The sequence below is a fragment of the Bos grunniens genome, chromosome 13, assembly GCF_055505025.1.
Source record: "Bos grunniens cultivar Pamir isolate PY7600 chromosome 13, Bosgru_T2T1.0, whole genome shotgun sequence".
Classification (NCBI taxonomy): Eukaryota; Metazoa; Chordata; class Mammalia; order Artiodactyla; family Bovidae; genus Bos; species Bos grunniens.
Window position 1 is genome coordinate 56,955,611 of NC_141177.1, and position 12,240 is coordinate 56,967,850.

The 12,240-nt window shown below is 39.5% G+C and overlaps 1 protein-coding gene across 1 annotated transcript in view; it reads right to left on the minus strand.

Annotated features, from left to right (window-relative positions):
* MYO3A (myosin IIIA) overlaps nt 1-12,240 on the minus strand; it is a 170,222-nt gene that overhangs the window by 68,492 nt on the left and 89,490 nt on the right. Inside the window, exons 16-18 of the mRNA XM_086331215.1 lie at nt 7,111-7,209; nt 6,898-7,012; nt 384-510 (exon numbers count right to left, since the gene is read on the minus strand). Of these exons, the coding sequence (XP_086187341.1) occupies nt 384-510; nt 6,898-7,012; nt 7,111-7,209 (341 nt within the window). The remainder of the gene's footprint in view (nt 1-383; nt 511-6,897; nt 7,013-7,110; nt 7,210-12,240) is intronic.

The window sequence follows — 12,240 nt, forward strand, 5'->3', positions numbered from 1 at the left end:
GTACAAAAATAAATATTCAGATCTTTATTACTTATAAATGACAGAGATGTCAAATTTACACAATAACAACTTCAACTCTTTTTCAGATCAGTTTGCTAAATCTTAATTACGTTTTCTGTACTTTTACACTGAAATGTAAATAGCTCCTAAAATAGTCACGAAAGCCTAGTCTTTAGAAATGTTTCCTATAGTAATTGGCTAATTTGTAGATACGAAGATCTGTTTTAAACAGTGGACTCTGGAAACTTCACTTGATGCAAATTGAATCTGAGTATTCTTTTTTAGGGTTCCATAAACGTACAACTGCCCCGATGTGACACTCTCACCATGTCATCAGATGTTTCTTAGGAGTTCAGTTTTGAATGGAAGATAATAAAACTCACAATTCTCCAGAGCTGCATGATTCAAAATGTGGCTCTTGTCAATCTGGTGTTCAGTTGCCACAGAAGAAAATTCAATGTTTCCAACGTTCAAGATTGCAGCCAGTATACTGTATATACTTCCAAGTTGCTGAAATACAGCATGGAAAGGTTAGCAGCCCTCTCACCTTGAGAACAGCAAAGCAGTGACTGTGGCTGCAGACAGACCAGGGAAGTATCTACAGGCTCCAGCATAACAAGGTCATCCCATGGACGATGATGCCGAACTAAGAGAAGCCAACTGGCTTCCCTGGTCCTCTCATTCTGTTCAAATCATCAATGCTGGCTGAATTGCGACGTTCAAGAACTGTAACTTTTTATAATGTTGAATGAAGACAACTAGGTACCAAATTATTATTTTCAAATTATTATGAAATGACTAACTAAATGGGACTTTCATGCCCCTCCCATTCTGACTAAAACCAATTTTTAAAAATAAAATGTTTCATAGAAATTCACCACTTTGTGTGATGCTTTAAAATATTTTAAAATTTACTTCACAAATATTATTTTGTCATTTGGAAGCCCACAACTGATAATCCAAAGAAAATGTACTATATTATGATTTTAGACTGTCATAAAAAATATAAGGAAACTTAAAGCAGGGGGGAGAAAAGGCATTCTCATCTTTGACAAAAGACATATGACTCTGTGCAAAGGGAGACAAATAAAATTCCTGTCATGACATGATAAAAATTGCCTCTAAATGAGTTGACTCATAAAACTGCTAATCATTTATTTTAAAGCTATGGCAAGAAAATGGCTTAGGGAATCACGTGTTTTTAAAAGTTTTAGAGTTTTCTAATTTGTGCTATTTTTAGAGAATATTTTGATTCGCCTGTCAATTTGCCTGGCGTGTGCTGAATCACAAATGCACAAGTAAACTAAATCCCAGGGATATTTAAAGGGACACATACACCATGGGTGCTGTCAACACCAATCAGAGAAAGATCAGGACAGAGACAGAAGGAAACAGGGAGAGAGAGAGAGAAACATTCTCTCTATTGGAGAGTCACCAAAATTGTGAAAGGCAGCAAGCTGTGCTTACAGGATATGAAAATCAAGCCATTTAATTTTATTTTGCAAGTTGCCTCTTTTCAAGATGAAGTTGAAGCAGCTACGGACAAAGGACACATCCAAAAAAGCCAGTGAGATTACATAAAAAAAAAGTCAGGAGTGGGATAAAAAGGAAGTGAACACCCACTCAGTTTAATTCCACTATGTCCCATCCAGGACAGTCTGTATTGTTAACTCTTGGAGGCTCTGCTTCTAGGTGGGAGAGCAGTACCTTCTAGGAGGGTCACCTTGAACTGGACCAAAAATCTTCAAAAATACTTAGCAGTAATTGTGCTTCAGCTCCAGAAACAGATGTTATATTTTCATTCCTCCTAAGCTGTGTGCTTGGATATTCAATAAACACTGATATGTTTAAGCTGAAACCTGCAGTTTTACATAAATGAATTATATTTGTCACTAGACGCTGACTGCTAGACTCGTATCCTTGTAATGTGACTAAACACTGCTCTGCCAGGCAACGGAAAGCAGTTGAGGCAAATACAACTGAAACATTGCCTCTAATGACTCGGACTTGGAAGTAAACAAACCAATAAACCAATTAAAACTGATACCCTGCTTCTAAGATAGCAACCTCTGGGGGAAGGAACTGGTAAAAAGATAAGTTCCTCTGATGATGCAAAGCAGGAAAGAGAGCTACAAAGAAGCCCAGCTTTGGGTTGGCGGCAGAAGCTGCTTGCTAGGTGGACAACATGCTTCCAGTCTGGAGGATGCTCTGAGACCCAGTTAACCTCTTCTGTTTTCCCCTAACCAGGCAACCAACAGAGCCAGACCACAGTCCAAAGGGACATCGACCACTTGCTACATTCATATTATGACCAAAGATTGGAGACAAGAGTGGACACTGCTTTTTTTCTTTATTCATTGCATCCTCTTCTGCTTTAAGCGCCAGGATACCCCCTACTGCTTAAACTGACTTGTCTCCATACTTACAAGCTGTGGGTGATGGCACAGTTCTGGGGAGGTTAGGGAGAGGGGAGGGGCATCCCAGATGGAGCTAGTGGTAAAGAACCTGACTGCCAATTCAGGAAACAAAAGAGACGCAGGTTAGATCCCTGGGTAAGGAAGATCTCTTGGAGGAAGAAATGGCAACCCACTTCAGTATTCCTACCTGAAGAATCCCCTGGATAGAGGAGCCTGGCAGGCTACAGTCCATAGGGTCACAAAGAATTGGACTAAGCCTGGAACAGGGTGGGCATGTGGAATCACCTGGAATGTCTCTCATGGCTTGTCTGAAATCTCTGGGTGGCAGCCACATGTCATTTGGAAAATGGCTGAAATTCATGCCTTCCCAGTCAGGGACTGTCCACCTATAAGTCCTTGAACCACCTATAAATACACTAATTTCACTAGTAATAAAAATGCTTATTTTATTAGGAAATGTGTTTATCAGGATCATCTCTAACTCCAAATGTTCAGGTCAGATTAGTATTGTTCCCAAAAGGTAGTCAGGTAAGGTTGACAGCACAGTTTTTAGTGTCATATGATGTCCACTACCCAGACCTCATGGTTACAAAAGGGCACAAACCACACCACTCTTCACATGAAATATCCACAGTGAGTTCTATAATCTTAGTACTCTCTCAATTGTTCAACTCCATTCTGTCCTCATCATTTTTGTCCCAAATCTCCAGCAAAGCCTGTAATTGATCAAGCAAACTGTCCTGTCCTTACGTATCAATGTAATCACTCTGTTAACCTTGGCTGCTACTTCTGCTTATTCCCCTCCTCCTCCTTCTTTTTCTTTCTTTTGAGAAGGTACAGTAGAAGAATGAGATTTATGCACTGGTCCTTTAAGAAACATGCATCTGTCGCACCTGTAGAAAGTTTTTCATTTTAAAACATTACAGCTAAGAGCAAAGTCAGCAAGCTTCCCTAAAAACCCTCAGAAATCTTAAAAATGAATTCTTTTTTCCATTTCATAGCCTAAAAGCTATTGAATGCATCAACAGAGGGAAAGTCTCCAATCATCTCCTTTCTGCCTAGAGATCACAGAACCACTGTTTCCTGATTTGTGCTGCAGTTTATAGAGTGGACAAAGTTCCAGGCAAAGTCCATGAATCTTTGGAAAGAATGAATTATCCAAAATAAATATGGCTGAGCTAGAGCCTCTACTTCCAAACCAAAAAGTTATTCAACTTCAGCCCAAGGTTTCCTGTAAGTAAAGTATTTACCTAAGGATGCATTCAATTCTAGCTTGTCAATAAGTCTACAGTATGTTTTCCTCTTGTCCATTTAGCTCTTAATCTTCTGGCATAAACTGAAAACTCTTTGGGAAAGTCACAGTAATGATTCTTCTCTGGTCTCCAGAGGAGCCATTTCTCCTTGGTTGATCCTGAAAACAGCCTTCCAGGTCCCCTACAGCTCCCACAGCTCTCACCCACTCCTTCCCACAACAGGCTCATTCACCTAGAAACATAGAAGCAACGTATTTCAGAACTCAAGGGGGACTCTAAATTCTGGGGCTGTAAAAGCAGCCTGGTAGGGAGTCCCCCCCCGCCACCCCCCACATCACATCTGAATTCTTCTTGGTTATGGAGAAAGGCCACATCAGAAAAATTAACCCTAAAAGTTGAAACATTTCCTGATGGAAAAGGATTATCCTGATTTACCTAAACCTCTTCTGAAGAGAAGGCCCCAATTTCAAGTGAGGAAAAGAAAAGCCATTCATGTGTCCTTCTCCAACCTCAATCAAGTTGGCAGAGATCACACCCCATTCCTTAAGGTCAAGGTTCTTAAAAATACTTCCCCTCAGGCCTGCAGCTAGGATACCCAAGGTGGAGTTAAAGACTTTCCAAAAGAAGTCAAGATCTGTCATCAGAACTGCCAACAGAAGAGGCTCCGCATTTGAGAAAACGCACTTAGCAGCAAACTTTGCCCTATGCAAAGAACAGGTACAGCAGGGTTTTTATGTTGAGATTTCTTTGATGTGGGTCATTTTAAAAGTCTTTATTTAATTTGTTACAATATTGTTTCTGTTTTATCTTTTGGTTCTTTGGCCTCAAGGCATGTAAGAGCTTAGATTCCCAAGGAGGGATGGAACCCACACCCCTTTGCATTGGAAAGTACTGGATGGCCAGGGAAGTCCCCAAGTACAGCTCTGAAATAATTATTTGGGGGTGAGCAAATGTATCAAATGGATGAAAGGCTACTGTTGACAGCCTTCTATTTTAGAAGGGAGTCAGCACTTCCTGACAAACATGCTACAAAATTAGATTCAATAATATCACTGCACATAATTTGAATGATTCTCATCACGTTTCACTTCCATCAGCATCTCTACATTTTATATCCTGCTGATAAAACTTTCCAAAGTTTTGGAAAAGAATTAGGTATTATTTTTAGCTCAGGCTCTTAGTAGAGATTTGATAACCCAAGAAATTTCAGTAAACTTCTTAAGCAGATACATGAACAGTTTCAAGTTGTAGGAGTGTCATTTGTGAAAATGAAATTAAAATCCAACAAATTCACACTACTTTCCTGCAAGAGTTCATCTAAAAGCCTGATTAGCATTTATAGTGAAGTATTCTTATCACAGAACTGAATCAACACAGCAAACTACAAGTAAGCTGCTAAGAGCAGAGTCTGAAAGCTTCTCTAAAAGCCTTCAGGAGTCCCTATTAAACAAGATACTTTGTTATAAAAATTTTGAAAATACAACCTAGGACACAGAAAGAAATCTTTATTACTCAAGGATAAAGTCATAGCCTTAAATGCTTTCATTATCAAGTAAGGAACATGAATAGAGAAACTAAGCATTCTCATTAAAAAAGAAAACAAGAAACCAAATTCATACATTAATAAAAAAAATTTTTAATAAGATCAATAATACAAATAATGTGCTTCAAAAGGTGCCATCAAGAAAATAAAAGACAACAAAAGAGAAAATTCGTGCAAATCATGTAAGACACTTGTATCTACAACATAAATAATTCTTACAACTCAATAATAAAAAGAACTTAATTAAAAATCAGCAAAGAATGTGAACAGATGCCTCTTTAAAGAAGATATATAAATGATAAATGACCAACAAGTGCATGAAATAGAACCTCAGCATCATAAGCCTTTGCTGCTGCTGCTGCTAAGTTGCTTCAGTAGTGTCCGACTCTGTGCGACCCCATTGATGGCAGCCCACCAGGCTCCCCAGGTCCCTGGGATTCTCAAGGCAACAACACTGGATTGGGTTGCCATTTCCTTCTCCAATGCATGCAAGTGAAAAGTGAAAGTGAAGTCGCTCAGTCGTGTCCAACTCTTAGCGACCCCATGGACTGCAGCCTACCAGACTCCTCCGTCCATGGGATTTTCCAGGCAAGAGTACTGGAGTGGGGTGCCATTGCCTTCTCCCATAAGTCTTTAGGGAAATGTAAATCAAGCCCACATACCATATCACACCCACGAGACTGGCTAGAACCAGATAGTAGTAAGTGCTGGGGAAGATGGAGAGAAGTCCGAACCTACCTACTGAATTGAAAAACAGTGCAGCTGCTTATAGTCTGGTAAGTTCCTCAAAAGGTTAAACATAGTGTTGCTCTGTAACCTGGCTCTTCCATTCCTCGATAGACACCAAAGAGAAGCAAAAGCTCATGTCACATAAAAACTTGGACATGGATGATCACAGCAGCATGATCCATTACAGCTGAAAAATGGCACTGACCCAAATGCCCATCACGTCACGAATGGGTAAATAACATGAGGCATATAAACACAATGCAACAGCACACCTCAACGAAAGGTGGGGAAATACCGACACATGCTACAACATGGATGGGCCTTGCAGACATCATGTCAAATGAGAAAAGCTGACCACAAAGGGGGACATAACGCATCGCTCGAGTCATGTGAAATGTACAGAATAAGCAGATCGAGGGTGACAGAGGCAGAGGTGGGGTTTGAATGAGGAGGAACTGCCAATCACGAGCAGGTTTCCTTGCGGGTAAAAATTCAGAACATGAAAATATTCTCAAAGTGATTATGGAGAAGGATGCACACCTCTGTGGCTGTATTGAGTCATTAAAATGTACAGTTTTAAATGGCTGACTTGTACGGTATATGAATAACATCTTCATAAAGCTGTAAGAAGAAAACACTGCACTAAAAAAAGTGTGACATGATCACATTTATGTATTTACATAAAATTTTATATATATGCGGGAGAGGTAAATGTATATAAAATAAAAGATTAAGAACAAAACCAAGTTCAATTATATCTCAAGGCCACAGTTTCCTCAAGTATGAGATAAAAATCATAATCATTATTTCATAAGGTCATTTCAGTAATTAAAAAAATTATCCATATAATGCACTGAGCACAATGTCTGGCATGTGGGCCACTCTATAAATGCTAACTCTTACCATAAGTGATGACAAAAAGACGCTTAAAGGTTTAAACGTCTTCCATACTCACCTCCATTGTAAAACCGATGACTTTGAAACACTGCTCAATTAATTCATATTGGGATTTATAGAAACTATTATTCATCATGTCCTGTATTGTTCTGATGTGGTCATTCTGCAGGTATCTGGGGGTGGGGGGGTGGAATCCCAAAGGATAGGTGAGAATCTAAAATTTAGTGAAAAGTAGAAGTATTATTTATAAAAGTTCAAGCTGCTGAGTTACCTGGGAGGCTTGTCTTCTGGCAGTTTATAATGGGCTAATTTCTTCTTTTCAGCTAAACCAGTATAGATGTAATAAAAAATATGAAAGTTTTTTTCTCCACTGAAAAGATAAGACATTTTCAGGATGGTGGTTCGTAAGAACACTTATTAATTGCTAAAGTTTTTTGGTGATACAATTATCAGAACAACTGTGAGTGCCACGGAGGGTTTCCTGGAATACTGGATTTTGGCCTTCTGGGTTGCGACTGTCTTTAGTATTTTCAACTACAACTGTCATTGAATTACAGACTCTGCTAAGCGCTTTGTATGAATCATTCAGTACATATTTGTGGGCCCACCAGGCCTTTTCTAGGCATTGGGGATACAGCAGGAGCAAACAGTCAAAATGCCCTGACTTCTTAAAGTTTGCATGCCAGTGGGAACAAAGTAGTAATGAATAGAGCATGCCAGGTAGTGGTGAGTGCTACATGATCTTAGTCACCTGCCTTAACCCCCTCATTTCACATACAAAGAAACTGACGCTTAGAGGGGATACTAATCTCCCCTCAGGTCACAGAGTTGATGGCCAAACTGGATTTCACCAGGGCTGTTTGATTTCAAAGCCCATGTCATTAACCACCTCTCTACCCTGTCTTTATGGGGCTCAGTTTTCTCTCTTGCAAGAGAAATCTGTCCCTTATGAATCTCAAGTTCCACGACTCTGCGGTTCTCTGGATAATCAGCATTTCCAAGGCTCTATAATAGCACAATTAAGGAATGTGGGTTACAATGAGGCATTTTTTTGGAAGAAAAAAAAAATTTCTTCCAAACTATGAAAGCTCATGGACAAGGCACCTGGTCACCCAAAAGCTCTGATGGAGATGTACAATGAGATTAATGGTGTTTTCATACCTGCTAACACAGCATCCACTCTGCAGCCCATGGATCAAGAAGTAATGTTGACGTTCAAGTCTTATTATTTAAGAAATATATTTTGTGAGGCTATGCCTACCATAGATAGCGATTCCTTTGATGGATCTGGGTAAAGTCAATTGAAAACCTTCTGGAAAGGACTCACCATTCTAGATTTCATTAGGAACATTCATGACTCATGGGAAGAAGCCAAATATCAAAATTAACAGGAATTTGGAAGAAGTTGATTCTGACCCTCATGGATGATTGAGGGGTTCCAGACTTCAGTGGAGGAAGTAACTGCAGATGTGGTAGAAATAGCAAGAGAATGAGAAGTGGAGCCTGGAGATGTGATGGAGATGTTACAGTCTCAGGATAAAACTGGAATGGCTAGAGAGTTGCTTCTTATGGATGAGCAAAGAAAGTGGTTTCTTAAGATGGAATCTACTGGTGAAGATGCTGTGAAGATTGTTGAAATGACAACAAAAGATTTTGAATATGACATAAAGGGAGTTGATAAAACAGCAACAGGGTTTGAGAGGACTGACTCCAGTGTTGAAAGAAGTTCCACTGTGGGCAAAATGCTGTCAAACAGCATCGCAGGCCGCAGAGGAATCGTTCATGAAAGGAACAGTCAATCAAAGAGGCAAACTTCATTGGTAATAAGTTGCCACAGACACCTCAGTCTTCAGCAGCCACCAACTTGATCCATCAGCAGCTATCAATATGGAGGCAAGATCCTCCACCTGACAAAAAATTATAACTGGCTGAAGGAAATCAGCCCTGAATATTCACTGGAAGGACTGATGCTGAAGCCCCAATACTTTGGCCAGCTGATGTGAAGAACTGACTCATTGGAAAACAACCAACGAATGTCGAGAAAGACTGAAGGCAAGAGGAGAAGGGTCAAGAGAGGATGAGATGGTTGGATGGCATCACTGACTCAATGGACATGAGTTTGAGCAAGCTTCAGGAGTTGGTGATGAACAAGGAAGTCTGGTGTGCCACAGTCCATGGGGGTGGCAAAAAATCAGACAGGACTGAATGACTGAACTGAAGGCTTGGATGATGGCTAGCATGTTTTGGCAATAAAACATTTTAAATTAAGATATGTGTATTTTTTTTAAGACATAATGCTATTGCACACATAATAAACTACAACATACTGTAAACATAACTTTTGCATGCACCAACAGACTGAAAAATTCATGTGACTTGCTTTTCTGTGATATTCACCTTATTGCAGTGGGCTGGAACCAAAGCCACAAATATGTCCGAAGTATGCCTATATTCAATTGAATTTGAGATGAAAGCAGGTTGTTGGAAATGAAAAATATGAACTTGGGACACAGCAAGACACACATCTTCTGCTGTCAATCACATACAGCTATCCATTGAGGCCATGATGTCAGAAGAAATCGCTAAGCCTGAGAATATTCAGAGAAAGAAACACTCCAAGAACAAACTTTTGCTAGGTATACATTTTGGGAATGGATGGATGAATCTAAGTCAGAGAGGAAAAACTCAGAGATAAGTTCAGTCATGAAAGCAAAGACAGGTGAGCGTTTCAAGAAAAGGGGCGTCCACAGGCCCAGATGCTGACCTGAGGATGGCCGCACCCTTTAGAGCTGACTGTGTTCATACCTTCTACGCCTCCAGCCATCATTTGTGGCAGTCACCAGTAACGCTATGATGAACAACTGTGTTGTACACGAGCAAGGTTAGAACAAAACTGAAAGCGCACTTCTGGTCTCTTCTCACCACAAAATAACAAAACTCCTCTAAGACAGGCACAGCATATAATTTAGTTTGCTTTGTTCTAATGAAATCACATTGATTGCTCTATGTGTCATACCTTTAACACGTAAATGACGCGGTACACAATTAGCAGAGTGACTCATAAGTGTAGACACCCACAATTGGTGGTGTTCTTGTTAATTACCAGTTTACATTTACTGAGGACTGTAATTTGATAAGAGCTGGAGATGATATAGGAAATATACTGACCTTCAGTAGATAAACCATTAGAGAATTAAAGGAACAGGAAAAAAAGATTACCCATCTCATGGGTATCTCCAAAGATTACCCATCTCATGTCCTGCCTTAACTCATATGATTAGTGATACCCAGGTCAGAATGGCCTCGGAGCAAACCCCAGGCTCAGCAAGTCACCAGATAAGGCAGCTTGAACAATGCAGGTTTGAACTTCCTGGGTCCATTTACATGGATTATATGAATGATGGAAAATTATGTGCAAATTTTTCCAATATAAAAAAAATGTGTGTAGATTATCTTGTGCAAGATGAAGTGGAGAACTTATCTTTACCCAGGCATACAGGGGGTGGTGACAGTTAACATAAAACTAACCATGTGTTACTTTTCTTATTATTTTATCACTCTGCTCTCAAAGAATTACATGACCATGCAGCATGCCTCTCTCTCGTAATTGGAGATATTGCATATCAGCCTATCATCACCAAGTGCTTTTTTTTTTTTTTTTACTGTACCAATGTTTCCAATACTGTATGATGAATATGACTGTAATACTGTCTGCCCTAATATTTATAAGATTCTTAAAAAGAATAAGATTCATTCATTAGTATATCAGCTAGGCTACTGTGAAGCAATTAGTAAATATGAATTCATTTTTCACATTATCTTTTCCTTTTTGATGTCCAGTGCTAGGATAACATTGAAAGTATCATCTAAGACAATACTGACATAGGTATTGAGAGATGATTCATCTTGTAAAGAGACAACAGGAACTTCACGGCATCAGTAGATACAGTACAGTACTTTCAATATATTTTCTCTTCCTTATAGTTTTCTTAATAACATTTTCTTTCCTCTAACTTACCTTATTGTAAGACTCAGTACGTATACTTTAACAAAATACACATTAATTGACTGTTTAGGTTATCATCTGGTTCACAGGAGACTATTACTAGTTATGTTTGGGGAAAGACAAAGTTATTTGTAAATTTTTGACTGCAAGGGCAGTTGGCACCCCTTAACCTCACAGTGTTCAAGGGTCACTGTATTCTCTGGCCTACCCCTATTGTAGACCCACTAAGGCTTCCTCAGGGTCCCCCACAGACTCTGAGGGTGGACCACATTCCTTCAGGCAGCAGCTCCCAAGAGGCAGCAACCCTGCACAGTCCTAGGTCTCAGCAGGCTCTGCGGTGTGGCCCCTCCTTCTGCCCTACAGACCCAGGGGTCGGGATGACTTCGCAGCACTGCTAGCCTGTGCGTATCTCACCGTTTATTCTTGGTTTTTCCAGCCTCTCCTTCTGTAAACAGTCCTCTCAGTTAGACCCTTTAAACTGGTTCTTTCCTTTCAGTTCCTGAATGAGAGGGTATATCATCTTTTAAAGGACCTACTAAGAATTCTTCTATTACATCTCTGATACTTTCAGTTTTAAACATCATAAAAAAGCTTCTCTAGTATTTAAAAATGAAATTCAAATTAAGTAAAAGAAAAAAATAGATGTAAAAAACCTGGAAAACAGAAAAATTATAAGGCAAATGTTCTTGAATTATAACTGAGATGTATTTCAACCTGGAATACTTTTCTCCAATAAACAATGTAAAACTAAAGTCATTTAGGCCAACTGAAAATAAGCTTACTTTCTTCATAGTATGCCTAAAATATGACCCTAATTGTGCTCTTTTCTAGACTATATGGTGCAATAGTCCAATAAACATGAATGACATTATTTTTAGGAGAGCAAATTTGAAGGTATTTATATTAAATACTTATATTGCATGCCTGCCTAGTCACTCAGTCATGTCAGACTTTCTGTGACCCCATGGACTGTAGCCCTCCAGGCTCCTCTGTTCATGGAATTCTCCAGGCAAGAATATTGGAGTAGGTTGCCATTCCCTTCTCCAAGGGATCTTCCAGACCCAGGGATCCACCTGGGTCTCCTGTTTTTCAGGTAGATTCTTTATTGTTTGAGCCACCAGGGAAGCCCAAATACTTCTATTAAAGGCATTTATATTAAATCTATTGTACCTAAATTCCTGGGAATTTAACATAAAACACATGACTACAACAATGTAGATAATTCAGTATAAAACCAGCATGCACTACCATGTGAATATAGATAGCTAGTGGGAAGCTGCTATATAGCACAGGGAGCTGAGTTCAGTGCTCTCTGATGACCTAGAGGGGTGGGATGGCGGGTGGAAAGGAGACTCAGGAGGGAGGGGACATATGTATACATAAAGCTGATTCACT